The sequence below is a fragment of the Megascapheus bottae genome, chromosome 3 (genome assembly GCF_031878675.1).
Source record: "Megascapheus bottae isolate mThoBot1 chromosome 3, mThoBot2.hap1, whole genome shotgun sequence".
In the NCBI taxonomy this organism is placed as follows: Eukaryota; Metazoa; Chordata; class Mammalia; order Rodentia; family Geomyidae; genus Megascapheus; species Megascapheus bottae.
In genome coordinates this window covers 27,020,426-27,040,435 of record NC_143511.1, presented here as the reverse complement: position 1 = coordinate 27,040,435, position 20,010 = coordinate 27,020,426, and the positions used below count along the sequence as shown (strand labels likewise).

General features: G+C 40.1%; 1 protein-coding gene across 5 annotated transcripts in view; it reads right to left on the bottom strand.

Moving 5' to 3' along the window:
- Window positions 1–1,716: 1,716 nt before the first annotated feature.
- Smarca2 (SWI/SNF related BAF chromatin remodeling complex subunit ATPase 2) overlaps window positions 1,717–20,010 on the bottom strand; it is a 173,749-nt gene continuing 155,455 nt past the window's right edge. For all 5 annotated transcript variants that reach the window (XM_090329694.1, XM_090329697.1, XM_090329696.1 and 2 more), the window contains 5 exons: window positions 12,455–12,560; window positions 11,871–11,972; window positions 8,687–8,819; window positions 4,462–4,604; window positions 1,717–2,672 (listed from right to left, as the gene is read on the bottom strand). In XM_090329694.1, the coding sequence (XP_090185820.1) occupies window positions 2,637–2,672; window positions 4,462–4,604; window positions 8,687–8,819; window positions 11,871–11,972; window positions 12,455–12,560 (520 nt within the window). In that variant the 3' untranslated portion in view covers window positions 1,717–2,636. The remainder of the gene's footprint in view (window positions 2,673–4,461; window positions 4,605–8,686; window positions 8,820–11,870; window positions 11,973–12,454; window positions 12,561–20,010) is intronic.

Here is a 20,010-nt window from a genome sequence, read left to right as displayed (position 1 = left end):
AGTAAGACTCTAAGATCTCAAAAATAGCCAGAGCACAAATGCCTACAGTTTCGGTTCAAGCCGTAGAGCATCTGCCTAGCAAGAATGAAGACTCCAAACTGAGGACACAGCTCAAACTCTTGCTGGGCAACTAGGAGATCTGTGAATTAATCGATGAATCGATGAATCAATGAATCATGTCCACATAAACCTTTTCTCATGGCTACTCACTGTCTTACTTAAAGCTAAGTAAGCACTGTAAAGCTATGGAAGTTGATCTGATAATGAAGGCAGATTCCGAGTGGCTAATGTATGGGTCGCATATACCTCATGGAGACCTCAAACAGGTAATTCATGTGCTAGGCAGGAGAGTCTGGAATGACTCATTTCCAGTAGAGCCAGGGAGAATAACATAGCAAAGACAGCAAGCAGAAAGAGGAGTGCAGAAATCTTGACCCATGAAAGCAATAGTTTTGATGGCCTTAGTATAGCAATGCTCTGAAGCCAAAAGACTGCAAAGAGCACATAAACTATAGAAAATGTAGAAATGGAGACAGGAAACTACTTTCTTTGAAGTTAACAATAAAACATCTCAGATAACATGGCTAATTCCTTGATGAAAGTCTCCCCTCCTATTGCTGTTAGAAATACTAAATACAAACAGCATAGCAATATAAACAAAACCAGGGAGGGAAAGCCAACACCTAGAAACACTCAGATTAATCAGAAGTTCAGACATGAGAGTCTCAATGTTCAGGAAGACAAAGAAGCTGCTTAAGAGGATTGCGTGTGCTCTTTTTGAATCAGATTTCTTTAAGAAACAGAATACAGGATTGGCAATTCCACCCTTTATGGTCTCAAAGATTTCTGACCTCTCCTTAGACAATTGGAACAAGTTTTTACTTATCTATTATCCATAAATACTTCTATTTTGATTCTTCTATCATCATTTCCTTAGAAAAAGGTGGTCCAGTCTTTGAGCTGGGTGCCAGTAGCTCATGCCTATAAATCCTAGCTGCTCAATAGACTACGATTTGAGTATGTGGCTTGAAGCCATTCCAGGTAAGAAAGACTGAGGTTTTTGGGGTTTTTTGTTTTTGGTTTTTTTTTTTTTTTTTTTTTTTTTTTGCCAGTCTGGGCTTGAGCTCAGGGCCTGAGCACTGTTCTTGGGCTTTCTCAAGGCAAGAGCTCTACCACTTGAGCCTCAGCATCACTTCTGAATTTTTTTCTATGGAAGTAGTACCAAGGAATCAAACCCAGGTCTTTGTGAACACTAGGCAAGCACTCTACCACTAGGCTAAACTCCTGGCCTGTGAGATTCTTTCTCTAATTAACTAGCATACACACAGATGATATTAAGATAAACTCGAAAATCAAATGAGGAGTGTTCTCTAATAAGATCATATTTATGGAAAAATGATGGTGGTATAAATTGCAGGAAGCAATGGTTAATTCTGCTTTGGCATGATAATGTGACTGATGACTGAAACTTATTTGGTCCATAGAAGGATCGTTTCAACTATTTCAAAAGTAAGAGCCAGAGAAATAATGAATTCTCCTATTTCTCAAAAAAGTACCTACATCACTTCAGCAGATCCTCTCCCTCCCTTTCCCTCATCCCTCCTTTGCTCCTTTGATGTATATTCTATTGCTAGAACCTGCCCAGGCCTCTGCAAGCCATACCCACCTCAATCCCAAGCATTTCAGTCCTCTAAGACTCAAACACAAGAGGCAGCATTTGTTGAGCTAAATTATCTGTTTATTAGGAAAGCACCAACACCACATTTTTCAAAATTACTGGAATTTTATTTGCCTCAGGCTTATGACTTGCAACCAAAGACATTGTGCAAAGAAAGCAAAGATTAAGTACACTTTAGGGAGGAGACAATACACCTTGGGAACTCGAACTCGGGAGGTCAAGTGGACAAAGGAAGCCATTCAATACACTCTAAAGATTGCAATAGTCGATTGCGTTTTTAACAAAACTTTCAAAACCAAGAGCAAAAAGAAAAAAAAATTAAGCAATGTTTACAGTAGACATAAATCCTATACAATTCAAAAAGCATTTGTTTTTCAGATCATAGAGCATAAAATGCAAAAATGTATATATGCAGGTGAAATCTAACTACTGTACATTTATCACCTATTAAAGTTGCTTATATGTATCACAGTGTAAAAAAAAATACTGAACAAATAAAAATCTTGAAAAACCTTGCCTGATGAAAATTAAATAACCAGTGGCTTTTAATGGCTTCTCCTGGTTATCAGTACTACAAAAGACAAAAAAAAAAAATATCTTCTCATCAGAACAGGTGATAAAACCAGGCACAATCTAACAGTTACCAAATTAGACCCACCCATAGAAATATACTTTCCACCCACATATTTTTTTCCATCAAAAGCTTTCGTTGGTTTTAATCTTTGAATCTTTAAGTCCCATTTGGTCACGATATGTTACAAATATTTGCGTGTGTATTTTTTTTTACACCATGATATCATATGTTTGTCTGGCACTATCCTAAAGCTAATTTATAGATGAGAATGAGGATGTAGAAACAACCCAGTGCCCCAATGACAAGTGAACTCACTGGGAAGAAATGAGGGAAGAGGAAAGGGTTCAGTTTTAAGGTAGAAAAAAAAAAAAAAGGTCCAGGTGATCACTCGTCGTCAGTCCCACTTGCTTCTGACTGTTCCTAAAAGAAGAAGAGAAAAGATAAAAGGCAATGATATTTTATGAAGAGTTCATGGTCCAACTCGTTCTGTACAAAGACAGGAAGATACTTCAGAAGCCGGGATTTTGAAAATCCCAAAGCCACACCCAGCCCATCAGCTGCTCGCCTACTGTCTGATGCCTTTCACTTTGGCTTCTGGAATGCATGGCTACAAATGTCTATTTTTAGGTCATTTTTAGAAAATTCATGGGAATATGAGCATGCATTTGGTGTCTGGCTGATTAGTAAGAAATCTAAGAAAAAAAATACAGGAATTGAAGCTAATGTGAAATTAATACTAATTCTAGAAAGTCACCATCAAAGCATGGTAGCAGTGCATTGAAGAAAAATCCAAATACTTGCTTATGTACTAAAATGGAAAATTACCGTTCCACAAAGTAAAATGCATAGGGGGTAGGGATCCTGGTTTGCAAGCTTTTCTAGAAAATGAATGGAAAGGAAGAACTATAAGAGTGTTTGCTCCTGGGTCTTCTGAATAGGCAGAGGCAGCCACCTGGACTGGGATACAACAGGAGGGCCTGATTTTGGAACCCATTTTGTTTACCTGCTTCTAGACTTGGGAGTGAAGCACTCACAATCTAAGTACTGGTTTCTGTAATATCTTCAGTCTGTCCTTTTTCTTTTTTTATTTCTTTTTTGCCAGTCCTGGGCTTTGAACTCAGAGCCTGAGCTCTGTCCTTGGGCTTTCTCAAGCCCAGGGTTCTACTACTTGAGCCACAGCACCACTTCCATCTTTTTTTCTATGTATATGGTACTGAGGAATCGAACCCTGGTCTTTGTATGTGCTAGGCAAGCACTCTACCACTAGGCCAAACCCCTGACCCTACATTTGTCCTTCTTGATGCTTATTGTGCAGGAAGGTACCTATTTCACTGACCTTCACACATCATTAAAGTATTCCTGAATATTCCAACTATTAAAAAGAACACCTCTAGGTATTAAGTTGTATGGTACCTTAAGTAGCAACTCAATCCCCAAACTTGTACATCATGATTGTTTTTTCTCATTCATCTGCCTAATCTGTTATATAGTAAACACTGGGCTGGGTGAGATAGCTATAAAATATCTCCACAGGCCATGAAGGAAAATACATTCGCAGTTAAGTGAACAGAAAGAGATTTTTAAAGATTTTAAAAGGGAGTTGGAAGGTTAATTGATTTTGTGATTTTTCATTTTAAAATACTATTTTAAAAAAGTAATATGCAAGGCCAGGTATCAGGCTCAGGATCACACTTGTAATTCAAGACTTTCAGTAAGGTCAGATTAGAAGAGGACCAAGGTTTGAAGCTAACTTAGGCAGAAAAGTTTGCAGGACTCTATTTTCATGAGTGGGGTGGCATTGTACTCACAAACTGACGTTTTGAATTGACATTCCTTTGTACAATAATGATTTTTTTTAAAGAAAAGAAAAAAAGGCTACCTATGTTTCCAAAATAGCCAACAAAAAAATACTGGGTTAGAGGCATGACTCAAGAGGTAGAGCTTCAGCCATGGGAAAGAGTGGGAAGACCTTAATTCAGACCATAGGGCTGGCATAAAAGGCGGAGTGGGGGGGTGGGCGGAAGAGGAAGAGAGAAGGAAAAAAACCCAGATGCTTTGTTCTGAATCATGCGGCTCCATTTGTATTCATCAGTACTGATGTGTCCACAAACCTTGTTTGCAGTGCAGTGAGAAGGGGCATAGACGGGGAAGAGGGGAGCAGGGGTGCAGACACATGGGATTATGGGACTCCTCTGTACAATATACTCACGTTTTCATCCTGCTCTTCGTCACTGTCAAAGTCGCTCACCACAGGTTTGGCTTTCCCTCGATTTGGCCTTTTCTTGCCTTTTCCTTTGTCCCGGCCTTTCTCGTCTTTTTTATTAAGCTTAATTTTCACCTTAACAGATTTTGCTACAAAACAAGAAACAGACACAAGTGAAGATTCTCAGAGAAGTAACTTTTTTAGTGCCCAGAACACGCCAGCTTGCTCTTCACTCTGGTTCTGCGTCCTATGAAATACCACATGGGGAAAAAAGATGATCTTTTTTTCTGGCTCAATAATGACTATGAGGTATGTAGGCATTTATTCACGTGATTTTATATTACATATAAGTAAATGTGCAAGGTGAAAAAAGCAAATAATTTTACTAGCTTTTAATTCAGTAGCTGACTTAAAAAGAAAATTGAACTAGTAATTTTTCGAAAGTATGGCAAGACACACAGTTGAAAGGCATATCTGTTTTTTAACTTTCATTTTGTGCCTTTGAACACTTCTCTCTCATTTCTGTCCTTGGTTTTCTTTCTGGTGATTCTCTGCAGGAAATTAAAAAAAAAAAAGCAGCATAATCCATACATACAAATAATTCCATTTTTGTATAACTCCCGGCTCCTACACACACAGTTTACACTTCTCTTTTGTCTCTTTTATGTATCAGTTCACATCAGATTTGCCTATTTCTACTTCTTATCAACACTTGTAATTTCCATCTATGGTTATGTGCGGCTTATTTTGCCAGGCTCCCAGTGGGCAGGTGCTGAAATCTGTATGTGTGTGAGGGGGGAGGGGACAAGCAAAGTTACCATATGCCCTGTGCTAACCTATACTGGAAGCATTTGGGGTGGGGGAGGAACAGATAGAAGCAGGTAAGCTTCTGAGGTTCTTTGCCTAACTAGCCTTCGGGAGGACTATATTTCTTTGGACTCACATAGGGCAATCAAGAGAGAAATAAAGACACTTCAAGAGTTCAAAGGTCTATAGCACAAGCAGAGATGTGTATCACATGGAACAAAGATCTGTGGCCTTGCTCTGGGACAGGTGGTCTTAGTACTTTGTGGCTGAGGTCACCGAGAATGTGGGTCAGTCACTTACCTCAGTTTTCCTTAGAATATTATGTTCAGTGGGTCTCAAGGCATCTCCCTACATATAAATACTATAGTGGAGAGGCTTATAACTCTAGAAAATTATCTCTAAGGTTAATTTTCAGACTTCCCATGGGAAACATAAGCTAACAAAGGTGATGCCAGCCTGACTATCTTCATCTGAATGGAGTTATAGTATTTTCCCTTTTTCCATCCTAAATAGGGCAATGGTTGGCTGGTTCAAGCAGACAGAGCAGAATTTCTAGTCAAGGTTTCTGTCCATCCTACCAGATGTCTGTGACTTTATGTGCTCTCAGATGATGGAGCTTCACAGTTGAGAAACTCAACAAAAGATAACAACTGTAGACAAAAAAGAACTACCTATTAATAAATGCATAAATACTCTATAATAACTGATCCCATGAGCTTGTCCTATCAGCCAATTCTAGATAATTTCAATTGTGAAATCCATACAAGGTGAGAGTGTAGAAAATGCAGGAAAAGTCAGATAAAGAAATATATTCTCTGGACCATAATTTCAATTCAACTGGAGTGAGGGATGATCTAGATCTATCACACTTGTGTGCTAATAGATTTGTACCTCTAAGCATCTAAGCCAAACTGTCAGGTAAGGCCCAGGGACAGCTTCCTAAAGTGTTATGTATGATGCCATCACATGTAACCGTGAAAAGTTCAAATCACCAAGCCTGCTAGGCAGATTATCAGCCTCATCCTTCCTCAGTGTGCTCCAATCTGGAATCTGTCACCCATCTGACACAGGAAAAGTGATCAAGCGGTTAAAATCATCTGATCCTCAGGTGAGAAGTTACCCAGGTGAGTTTCTGTCATCAGCTGACACATGAAGTAGGAGGCAACTTGGGAATCCCACCAGTCACTGTTGGGTTTAAAGATATTGCTAAGGTCATTCGCCAAACTGTGCTGCGAAAACTCACTCTCCACTGATCATCAGTCTGCCAACAACCATGATGAAGAAGGAAAGGGGCTCTGTCAGGGGGCTCAGGCCTCAGTCACCTTGACTTTAGTCCTGAGAGACCCAAGCTGATCTTATGCCCTGTAGAACTATAAGGTCACAGATTTTTGTTGTATTAAGCTATTAAGTATGGGTCATTTATTGTAACTGCAAGAGAAAATCAACTCATTGACTCAAGAGAGACTGGGGAAAATTGTAACTTCATAGATGGGATACAAAGAAGACAGCTATTTAAAAATGGACTTAGGATGTGGCTCTGAAATATATTCTGAAACATATTCCTGGATAGATTGTATAAACTTATTTGTCAAATGCTAAGATATTAAACCTCATGAATAATCATACGAAATTGAGAGAGGTGAAATTGAAAACAAACAAAAGGCAGAGTCAGTAAAACTACTGAGAGTGGAAGGATGAGGAAAAAGACGTTTACTGTAACTTGCTTGTGAGCATGGAGCTCAGCTATATTCGACAACGTGTACACAATGGACATTTTGAATGTTTTAAATCATTTATGGCTTGGAAAGTCTAAGACAGGATTATTTTTTGGGGGTGGGGTTGAACTCAGGGCTTGGGCACAGCTATTTCTGTGTATGCGGTTCTACCACTTATTAGTACACACTAGTTGTTGTACAAGGGAAGTTTCATTGTGACACTTCCATACCTGTATATAGATTAATTTCACCCATTATTATCACTCCCCCACATTCCCTTCTTAAAATGATTTCACTAAGTTTCCTTATCCTACTTTCATATATGTGATAGCACTGTTTAGAATGGAAACAGAAATGGCCTGATTCAGAGGCCAATTAATGTATTTTTGTATATTTGTATATGTTAATATATCTGATGTAGAAAAGTTAAGCTATAACAATAAAGGCAACTTCTCAAAATGCTAAGGTATTGTATAATTCTATTACAACTTAGTATCTTCCTACTCATCAATGCTAAACAGGTGCCAGTCCTGGGGATTAAACTCAGAACCTGGGCCCTGTCCCTCAGTTTCTTTTTCTCAAAGCTACTGCTCTACTACTTGAGTCACAGCTCTACTTCTGGCTTTTGGGGGGTAGTTTATTGGACGTAAAAGTCTAACAGGTGTCTGGGCAACAGTGGCTCATGCCTGGAATCCTACCTACTCAAGAGGCTGAGATCTGAGTACATCATGGTTCAAAGCTAGCCTGAGCAGGAAAGTCCGTGAGACTCTTATCTCTAAGAAACTATTCAAAAAAGCTGGAAGCAGTGCTGTGGCTCAAGTGGTAGAGTGCTAGCCTTGAGTAAAAGAGCACCTAAACCCACAGTTTAAGCCCAAGGACTGGAAAAACAAAACAAAACAAAAACACAAAAAAACCCAAACCACCGCCCCCAGTGATTCTCAGATCTCAGCCTCCACAGCAGCTGAGATTATAGATATGTGCCACCAGTGCTAGGCATGTCTACATTGTTTTACACATAGATCATAACTAATGGCATGTATTAAGCAGAGATCTGGGGTGGTAAGAGAATTAGGCAATAAATTTCAAATTGCAGATTTTTAAAGGGAGTCTTTACCTTTGAAACATTACAGTTTTTTTCTTGGGTGTAAAATTCAAGAGGATACCAAATCTATTCTACTATTTCAAAACCTTACCTCATATAAAAAACAAATGATGAGGAAAGCATCAACATTTTAAACGGACAACTAATCGATAGCTCTGTCCTTCCAGACATACACCACCACACTGCGATGGTGAGTGGACTGCATGGTTGCAGCTCAGAATGACAATTATTTCCAAAAGCACTGGTTCTTAAGTTGTGGTGGCCTTATCTGCACTGAAATCCAGTAGGAAGCTGTTAGCAAATTAAGATGCACAGGCCTCAGCACAGGCTGCTGATTCAGAAACACTGGGTGGGGCCTGTGATTTACACTCTGCAGGCTTTCCATCCCTGGAAACCACTGTGCTAAGGAGTAGACAGGTGTATGCACAGCACTGTTGTACAAACACCCAAATGCAGCATGCTCAGAGCTCAGCCCACCAGTATGCACTTGTACATGCTATGAAGCCCACTCAAGTATGCCACTCTCAAGTCTTATCTATTGGAATGGGCAGAAATGAAACATCTGCAGGTGGGGACAGGTCAGGAAGTGGCCTGTTGCTGGACTCACCCTCTGACTCGGACTCCTCTTCTTCTTCTTCTTCCTCTTCCTCATTGCTTTCATCCTCACTCTCTTCCTCTTTGGCAATTTTCTGCCGGGCGCTCTTAAACACTGACTGTAAGACGATGGAATCTTCGTAGATCTAAATAATCAAAACAGCATGTATTAAAAACTGCAAGCTGAAGTCATTGCTGTCACCCCAACTTTCTTTTATAAGGCTGACAGCAGAAATGTCACTGTCAGCACTTAATGCCCTTAGAAAAATCAACAGCAAAGCACTGGATCTAAAGATATTCTCAAAAGAGGCACACATTCCAAAAAGAGCAGGTCTGAAAGCAGATATGAAAGAGGGTGTGATTGGGGGAAATGGGTGAATGAAAATATCCTCATTTTGAACAACAAACACAGCATTACGATATTTGTTGTTTGAATTATTCTATTACATATTCCAGTAATAATATGGCAAAAAATATAATGATATTTCCTATTATTATCAGTCTGGCACCACTGGCTCATGCCTGTAATTCTAGGTATTCAGGAGCTGAGATGGGAGGATTGCAGTTCAAAGCCAGCCTGGGCAGGAAAGTCTCTGTGAGACTCTTAGCTTCGACTAACTCCCAGAACACCAGAAGTAGCATGGCTAAAAGTGGCAGAACACTTGCCTTGAGTAAAAAGAGCTCAGAGACAGCCCTGAGCTCAAGGTCCATGACCACCGCCACCACCAAAAATGCTTATTAGGGCCAGTCAGTATTCACCTACTCAATGCCTGGTTTTTAATACATGTATGCACACAGGCTTGGCAGATATCGAGAGGGACATAAAGTTCAAAAATAATCTTTCCCTAAAAAAAAAAAAAATACCAGAATGGCTAGGCGATCCAGGAATCACAGTTAAAAGTTAAAATCTGGGTCCTGATGACATTTGTAAAATTCATGATAGGCAAGTGCTAGAAGTAACCTTTTAGACAGATAGGTGACTAAAAATAATAGTTTATTCATCTGATGAAGCATTAGTCAATCCTCAAAAGGAAGAATATCTTCTCATACGTGATGCTATGGGTGAACCTTGAAGACACTGTGCTCAGTGAAATAAACCAGTTATCAAAGACAAACACTGAATGATTCAATCGAAATGGAAAGAAGAGTGGTGGGCAGGGCTCAGATAAGAGGGAGAGTTGTTACAGACACCAAGTGTCAGTTCTGGGAGATGAGAAAGTACTACAGACTCGTGGAGCAACTATGCGAATAAAACCAATACTATTAAATGACAGTCTTAAAACTGGCTATGATGGTGAATTTTTTTGTTATCTTTTAACCACCATGTTAAAAAAAATTACGAAGGGACAATAAGTAGTCTTTATTCTCTAGGAAAAAACTTTTAATGTAAAGACTCTCATACTCAAAAGAATGGGGCAATCTCACAGTAAGTGCTGAGTGAAATGGGAAAGTGAATGACCAGGGAGAGAGAGCTATGGAATGAAGCCACTGGGACCTGCACACTGTCCCCAAGTTTTTGCAAGGCTAGTACTCCTCCACGTTAAGCCACAGCTCCACTTCTGGCTTTTTGGTGTTTAATTGGAGAAGAGTCTCACAGATTTTCCTGCCCTGGCTGGCTTTGAAGATGCATCTGGCAGGATGCAATTCACTGTCACATAAGCTGTTTTCATCTCCTGAAAGAATAAGAGTCTCATAGCTGTAAGGGAATCTGTGGTGGTCTCAAAAGAAGAAACTAAAAGCAGTGCATGTGGGGGGGGGGGGGTAGCTGAAAAGGCTGAGGATCGGCAGATAATTCTCTAGACTATAGCAACAAACCACACAGAGATGAATAGAACACATAGGGAGCCACAAAGCCTTAGAAGGTGACAAATGGCAAGACAGAAAAAGTAGTTGAGTTTGGCACCTTGTTTTGTGCCTATAATCCTAGCTACTCAGGAGGCTGAGATACAAGAATCAAGGTTCAAAGCCAGCCCAGTCAGGAGAGCCCATGACACTTGTCTCTCAAATAAAAATGGTTGAGTAGCATAACCATGGACCAACCAGAGAGTAAATCAATGAAGAATTATTTTCTCTGCATTTCATTTGAGAGACAGAAATGTGGAGTATAGAGGATGTGGATGCGTATCATAATTAATAAAGCTAGGGTGACATAAAGAATTGGAAAACTCTATCTAGAAACTACATGACACGATCAGTCACAACGGACTCCTCAAAGAGTTGACTTCCTTTTTTGTCTTGACTTTCATCCTACCTTTCTTTCTCCAATACATAAAACTTGCTTTTAAGGCCTCTTGTTTGGGCTTAAGATAAAACAAACATTAAGCATCATAAACCTGGGATGATTCTATTCAGGGTTTGTTTGGAAGATTCTCTTGGTCTTGAATTGGATGAATGCAATGCGGATAAAAGGGTTGGATTGACAGAAGCAATGGAATTTAATGGTGGCTTCATTTATGTTGACTGGCAGGCCCAGGTGCCTATCATCTCATTCTGATTTCTTTATTGGGTGTGAGAGAGCATTAGGCTAGAAATGCAAATAAGAAAAAAAAAAAAAAGAGTTCCTAGAAAAGGTGAGAGTAATTGAGCTGTAATTAAAGTGGAAGTGTCCTTTCCCTTGCGGTTTTAATCAATGCAGTGTTACTTGTATACACTTCTACTTGCTAGCTAACTATGGAGAAGAGAATGTACAGAGAATTACAATCGGCCTAATAAAAGGTTTGTATGTGTGTATGTGTGCGTGTTTAAAGCAATTAGAGGCAGTTTTTCCCCCTCTTATGTCATTGTACTTCCAATTTCTGATGGAAGGTTATAAACAGAGAAGTGAAAGTATAAATTAAATAAGTGTACAAAAGCAGAACCAGTGGGTGCAACAGTACCTGGAAGGGCCTGTTCCCACCTGCCTGGGGTTAGGAGACACACAGTGAAGGCAATGTAAGACTGCACATCTGCAGCCCAAATGCAATTTGAAAATGCCCAAGCCTCCATTTTCTCACACAGGTAGCTAGCCCTTTCATTCTCCTTTGGCTTGGGTAGGAGCAATGAGTCATAAAGTTAAGAAAAAGAGAGAGAGAGAGAGAGAGAGAGAGAGAGAGAGAGAGAGAGAGAGAGAGAGAGAGAGAGAGAGAGAGAGAGAGATATGTTTCACTTAAAAAGAACATGCAGAAGGGGAGAAACTTCTCTGACAACTTGACACCTACCTGGGATCCCTCTAAGTTGAATGTCTGTGCATTGTGACAGAGAAGCATAACATCTTTCTCCAGGTCACCCAGGCTCCGGTACTTATGGTTACGAATCCTTTCCTGATGGAAATTGAGGACAAAACAGAAGACGCAAGGGGAAGATGAAAATACAAGAATGGTTACTTCTTTAAGAAAGTCCAGTTTTCCCTTTGTTTTCCTATCATTGTCCCGCCCCTTCCCCCCTCCCCAGTGAGGGAGTGGCCTTACAGAACTCCAGGTATGCCCCAGGAGTGTGTGTATGGGGGCGGCGGGGGGGGGGGGGGGGGGGTGGAGCACAGAGTGGGAAAGAAGAACTGTAATGGAAAGGTTTTCAATAAAATGCAATGAAATACGTGCTCTTAGTGATTAAGTAACATTTGTGGAAACCTCCCCTCCACACCCCCTCCCCCCAACCCCTAACACATAAACTTTCCAAGTGGCATGTTCTGGCTAGGTCTGGTGGACAGGACATCGTTGCTGGTCAGCCCCAAATAAACATATTAATGGGTTCACACATCTTCTTTATTTACTTGAAGAAGGAAGCTCGTGAGCAAAATATCTACCTTGATTTTTTTGAAATCCACTGGCTTCCTAATGAGTTCATAGTATTCTGGTAACTCTTTTCTGGAAGGTAACTGAATGAAGACTTCACTGAGCTGTCGCCCTGAACTGCAGGATGGGTGAAACAAACAGAAACAAAACACATTTAGCACTCCTCTGGAAAGGTTTTATTGCAGAAAAAAACAACAACAACAACAAAAAAACTGTCAACAAAGCAAACTACCTGCCATGCATCTAAGTATGGGAGCGTAGGGTGCTTTTCAAATCCAGCATGATCCCCACCCCCCCACAACCATGTTGGAGATGAGAGCCCCTTTTGCTAACTTCAAATTTAGTGGCAACACAGTCAGGTCCCCATTTCTGTCACTCCTATGGGAAGGGAGATGTGGCTTTCTCTTTCTGAACCTGCCTCTTCCTTATGCTAGAAATACTGAAAGTAACTCAATCAACCAAATACTCCGATTTAAATAAATAATAGGATCAGTTGAATAAAGGTACATAGATATTACCGTGCTCCTTTTTCTTTAAATTCACTTTATATTTAGAAAGAAACTCAAAATAATGGTAGAATACACTCTGACAATCCAAGTGGAAAGGGTTTGCACATACCTACTGGGTGACCATCTTTTCAGCTTTATTCTTTTTAAAAGATTGCCCACACTCTGAGCCACATGTGCTTGCATTATCATGTGGCACAAACACCCCCCCTTAATCTCACCTAACCCCATAGATCTGTGTGTGGACCAGTTTGGGCAAAAAAGAATCACTGCCTTTGGAGACTGTGGGTGGCTCATGTTTCTAGGATTAGTGCGCGCCTCCTCTCATGCAACGATGGGTTTACTGAAAAGCAGGTTTTAACAGTTACAAATGCTTATCGTTTTGTAATGCAGAAAAAAAAGCTGCAAAAGCAATGCAAGCCTTTCACATCACTTAATATTAGAAACAAACATGGCTAAAGGAACAAAGATAGATAATTTCAGTCCCAGATCCTAATATCTGATTTGGCCCACCCAGCTCAGTAACAGCTTGTGATATACGGGCTAGTCATTTTTCACAAAGATCTCCTTCCCCTTATAATGCCATTGCTAGTTCCTTTGTGAAGCCAAACATCAAAAGATAACCATCAATCATGGGCATGTACATTTCAGAAGGTGACTGCAGGAGTGTGCCAGAATGTGCCAAGGCAGTGGCAGAGCACAAATGACAATATGCTGTTTTAATCCACAAGTCCCAGTTGTATAATTAAAAAATAATCATAATGACAGTTATCATAAAAAAGGCATGCGCAGTAACTCAAGTGGTTGCCTAGCAACCAGTGGGAGAAAAGCTGAAAGTGCAAAGGGACCTGAATAAATTAACCGAAAATCCTCTGTCAAAGGATGGGAGAGTTTTTCTGCTATACTGACTGGGTCACTGCTTTTTTTTTTTTAAATGCATATATGGGCTTCATGAATACTAAAATCAGGAATGAATACAAGAGGCTTAGGACTGCAGAATACCAAGAAATTGCATTTTTCCGTTACTGTGGCAAGAACCAAAGGTGTTCTCTTCCCCTCACCCTCCCTCCAGCCCCACCCCATGCAGTTTGGAAAATATGTTTATGCCACTTAGTATGTGGCAAAATTTCTTTTATTTATTAGCATCTTCAACACAAAGCCAGGATTACTAGTGCATTTTCCTACCACCTAACCTGAGATTTGTACCTTTGAACCTTTTACTTTTTAAAAAGGAGCATATGAAAGGGAATAAGAAGAATTTATAGACAGCAGTATTTCTATTTATATCAGAAATGTAGCTGTAATTAGCTCTGAAAAAAAAAAATAAAACCAAGCATCAGTGTCAATATCAGACCTCTTTGTAATGGTGGATTTTCATATGACCCTCAATACCTTCACAGTGTCGTTTTCTACATTGCCAACAGATGGTGTCATTTTTCTATTGACAGCTTAACAAGCCCATCTTTGCTTTGCACACCTGTCATGGACACACTTTCAACCGTGGTACTGGTGAAATAAATAAGCAGCATGGATCAAGTGTGTAATGAAATCCTGAAGGGCAAAGTTACAAAGGCAATCTGGTTTTGCCCTCTCTACCCTTATTTAGGCCCTAGAAATCCTAGACCCTATAAGGAAACACGTCTTAAGAGTTATCTGCTCATAAAGAGGAGAGCCGAATGTTCTCAGACTGTGAGCCAATACTGTAAAAAGAGAAATAAACACATTTATTCTGCTTCAAAAGTGAAGCATTCACTGGCCTTACTATTCCTATCCCATTTTCTATTCTCACTCTCCTAAGAACAGACGTGGGTTGAAAGGTTGACTTGGAAGCTCAGGAAGTTGTCTTCCGACACTGTTGCTTCCATTATGCTTCAAATATCTGTCTGGTTTTTTCTAAGGCCTCCAGAACATATGCTCCCTTCAGTTTCTCTTCTGTCCACTTTCTTTGTTGGACAGGCACGCATTACATTTGTGTACACCTATTCGCTTCAACCAACCTCCACCCCCCCCCCCACAAAAAAAACCCACACTTTGTCAGCCATCCTTTTTCCAGCTCCCATCAATTGCCTACTCACTCCATGGCTGTGAATTTCTTTGCCTTTTCCCTTTTCAAACACTTCATGACCCATCCACATATAAGGACTCATTCACCACAAAAATGGAAGAAAGTCTCCTAAATATTAATTGCACTGAACTTCATTCCTCCAGTGTATGTTATCCTTTTCTTCCTCACAGGGTCAGATATTTAATAGGTAGTCAAACCCTCCCCATCCTGTAAGGCAATGGCTGTTCTGAGGATAACACAGACCAGGAACATCTGGATTCTTTATAACCTGCACTCTCACCTGAACTGTGGAATGCACTGTGGTAGCTGGAACACTTACTAATGGATTATAGCCATAGCATTTTTTCCCCCTCTCTAAAAAAAATTACAGGTTAAAACCAAATAAGACAAAAGGGAGGCAGCTTGAGAGAGCTTTGAATTCTTGGAATTTTTCAAACTTGAGCTGAGCAAAGCCTTTTTTAATATACCATTTCAACCCTCCTTTTTCCCCCTTCCAATACCAGAAAAGATTTTTTTTTCTAGTATAGAACAATGGGCTAATTGTGCAATGGCTTGCAGAAGGTGATCTGATTTTGTTGAACTACTTAAACAACCCTAAGGTACTTTCCATTATGTTACTGTGTACAATTCAAGGCCAAAAGGTAAATTACTACCTGAAGTAGTGATTTTTTTTGTCCTGGGACAAAAATGAGACGCACCTTTCCCTTCTCCCGGGTTGAAAGATAGTTTGGATCCATTGGGCACAGTGATTATCTGAGACTAAGATGTGAGAAGGCTATTAACTTAGTGGGATGACTATATAACCTGAAACCCAAACGTAAAGGGTTGCACTGGACCTACAGTTTACCTGTGGCTAGTCAAGCACCTTTCCTGTCTACCAATATTAATGGTGCAGGGCAAAGCCGAAAGGTCACACATGTGAGAGATGGAAAAGCCCAACATTCCATTTGCAAATGGTGGTCTGGAAACCCTGCATGTGGAGCTACATACAGATGGATGTTCATTTTGTTATTCTTCATCTAGAAACCATTTTTTTCTCCATTATCTCTACAAACCGCAAGGCAGTGTTTTACACATCAGCCCTATTCTGACTTTAAAATGGGAGACCACACTTTTATGTAACAATTAGCTTTACCTCTGGTTACATTTTAGGTCTAATTGTAGGCATGAGAGAAGAAACTTCTCCTTTAAAATCCTGAAGTCCTGGTTGGAGTCTTTCCATGAATTTTTTTCAACCAGGACTAAGCAAGAAGATTGACATTGGCGGAGGCTCTTTTTTTCCTTTTTTAAAAAATGTGTGTGTGTGTGTGTGTGTGTGTGTGTGTGTGTGAGAGAGAGAGAGAGAGAGAGAGAGAGAGAGAGAGAGAGAGAGAGACAGAGACAGAGACAGAGACAGAGACAGAATGAGCGCGCTGGGACTTGAACTCTATCACTAAGCTGAAACTCCACTTCTGGATATTGGTGTTCAGAGATAAGAGTCTAGGAGTACAGGTGTGAGCCATCAGTATCTGTCTTTCCTTTCTGTTTTGTGTTTCTCATGTGCCCAAGCTGACTGACAATTTCAAATACTTCCGAGAAAGCGATCTTAAATGATGCTGAAAGAAGTTTTGTTTACAGTAACAAAAGTAACGTAAATTGCATTACATTAAATGAAGGCAAAAATGTGACCCGTTTAAGTCAATAAGCAAATGACATGGTTTAGAAAATGCACGTGGTTCTCAAGGTTTTACAGGAAAGTAACTGTAGTCCTAAAGGAATCACACACAGGAATTCATTTGGGAAGACAATTTTGAAAAATCAGTCAACACTGCAGGGCAGAAGGTGGAAACATTGCTTTTTAGGCTCAAGTTTCTACTAAGTCTTGTGTACATTATGGAGAAAATCCATCCATACTCTAAGTGCACCTTCATTATCCAGTCAGATCAGGTGTCATGAACTGGGTGCTTGCTGGTGGCTCGCTCACATCTATACTCTTAGCTACACAGATTCTAGGATTCTGGTTCGAAGAGGCAGGAAAGTCCATGAAGTTCTTATATCCAATTAACCATGAAAAAGCCAAAAATGAAGGAGCAGCTAAAGTGGTAGAGTGCCAGCCTTGAACAAAAACACCATGGACTATGGTCCTGAGTTCAAGCCACAGTATTGAGAGGGAGGGAAGAAGAGAGAGGAAAAAAGAAAGATAAGGGGGGCAGGGAGCGTGGCCTAGTATGCACAAAGCACTGGGTTCGATTCCTCAGTACCACATAAACAGAAACAGTTGGAAGTAGTGCTGTGGCTCAAGTGAAGTGCAAGAGCATTAGCCTTGAGAAAACCCAAGGATGGTGCCCAGGTCCTGAGTTCAAGCCCCAGGACTGGCAAAAAGAAGAAAGATAAAGGAAGGGAGGAAGGAAGGAAGGGAGGGAGGGAACAAGCAAGGGAAGAATCATGGGCTGCTGTATGTACTATTGACCTTTTTCATCTGAGTTTCCTTAAGTACTAATAATTCCTACCAAAGTCTGGCCTTCCAGGCCCTTGGATAAAATCATAGAAGAAGAAACAACAAGCCGGGGGCCGGTAGTTCACACCTGTAATCCTAGTGACTCAGGAGACTGAGATCTGAGGATTTTAACTAGAAGCCAGTCCAGGCAGAAAAGTCCATGAGATTCTCCTCTCCAATTAATCACCCCAGAAAAGTCAGAAATTGAGCTGTGGCTCAAGTGGTAGAGTGCTAGCCTTTAGCAAACAAAACAAAACAAAATAAAACCTCAGAGGCAATGCAAAGGTCCTCAGTTCAAGTCCCAAGACTGGCACTATAAATAAATTAAATAAATAAAATTGAAGAAGTAACAGCCAATCAGAGTGGGATGGGGTAGATTTTTTTTTTTTTTGGTGATAAAGTTAACAGCTGTTAAAAAGAAATCATCTTAAGGAGCAAGAAAGACTTAAGATACTCCATCACATTCTTCAGTTATCAATGCAAACAAGTTTGCACCAGAATAACAGAAGATAAAAGCAGCGCTTCAATGTTAGCGATATCAAGGATTTCTTGGATTCAGGGGTGGGGGAGGGGAAAGCACTAAGACCTTATAAACATCTTAAGTACAATCAGTCTTTGATGCCCAATTTTACTTTCCATAATCTATCTGGGCTAAAACCCAGAGAATTATGTATACATAAAGATGTTCATCATAGTTATTTAAGTAAATAAGTCAAAGCAGTCAAAATGTTTACTGATTAGGGAAAGGTCATGCAATAAAATCCTAGCATTGAGGGCTGTGTGCTTTAAAAGAATGGAAAAAATGCTTGTTATGACATTACAAAAACCAACAAAAATAACCACCCTCAGGATAAAAAACTGTTAGTGAAACTTCAAGGTTTTTAAACAGGCTTTAAAAAGGATCAGAGGAGATATGCCAAAACACATGCTGGAATAACAATGCACTCTTATTTAACAAAATGAAGATTTACAGTCAAACATAATTTAGAACTGCATATCCATAAAATCAGTCTCAACTGATTTTTATTAGGTTACCTTTCTTTGAAGAATATTGTAAGTAAAAAAAATTACCCTAAACAAATCTTGGGGTCATATGACTAACTTATTTATATCACCGTGAACAAAATGTTTCTCTAATTGGCACCTTTTACTGCTACTAATAAAGGCCAACAAACATACAGAAAAGGATAACTAAATAAAAAATTTTAGTTAAGAAATGAGAATCTTATCCTAAGAACTCATGGTACAAACTTGCTAATGGTTTGTTTAGAATGTCCTTTTTGCATCTACTGCTGTCAGCAGTGGCTGGCAAAAGGACATGAATCCAGAAAGTCATAGGCTTTCATTTTGGTAAGGATTTTGACAGGACATTTTTAAAAAGATTTACCACCTATCATTTGACTTTTAGAAAACACTGGCTTGGGGACATCTGCTTTCTTACCTTCCCCACCTGCCTCCCTTGACATTTCACAATAGCAGGTAGACTAAGGAATACTCACCATCCCTATCATACAGGATGGCTAAGCAGCAGGCTGCTTCCCTAGCCAGCCAATTGCTAGCTTTCTGAAAGATGCCCTCCTTCCAAATGAAACAACTGACCTTCCCTTCCACAGAATACTCTGATCTTTGATCTTGGGGCTCTGTTCTCTGCTTCTTAAAAATGCTTCTAGGCTTTTGGCTGAATTATGACTAAACTCAAGAGCACAGAGCTTTCACAGGCAAACAAAATCAAATGTCTCTCTACCTGCACCCAAGACCTAAACTCTTGGCTCACTCACTGGCTTGTGACAGGCACCAGAGTGGTGCTTTTCTTTTCCCTTGGCCATTTTACCAAAGTTCAATGAAGCATGAATCTAAAAGAACAAGACAGATTCTTTTTAGGGATATACACAGGGATATTTATTTATTATATATCCAATACTTGCTATTTCTAAATCAATCTGCTTTTGATGAAGATGTTGATGGATTGGTCTTGAAAACAATTTATCAGCCCTGTAAGAAGATCCATTCTGGGATTCCTACTTCTCCTGAACCAGTACTGCCTTACAGTTAGAGAAGCAGAAATCCCTTGGGAGAGAGGCTGCAGGGCCAGGCTAATGTGGGAAGTTAGGGGAGGCTTTCTGTGTCTCAGAAAACAGGCGGACTAAGTGTATTTGTGGGCTACCCACCTGCTATATGTGGATATAATTGGCTGAGCACCATAAGGAAGTGTCAAGTCTGCCAGGAGTCACAGCAGCCTGCTCCAGGAAACAGTTTAAGTACCAGTACTTGCAATGAGGGCAAAATAAAGCACCGGAACTCCCATTTCCAGGAGTGTATTCTCTCTCAACTGCATGCAGTTTCTGAGTTCCAATTCAGAATTTCTCAAAGTGTGTTCCACAGCCTACTAGCTTACTGGATCATTAACAGTGTCCTCTAAGAAGGGTCCTTACCAGTTAAATCATTTTGGGAAACATCTGACCTTCTTAGGCTGCTCTTCCATTAGACACTCAGCCTGGGCCCAGATATCTGCCACAGAAA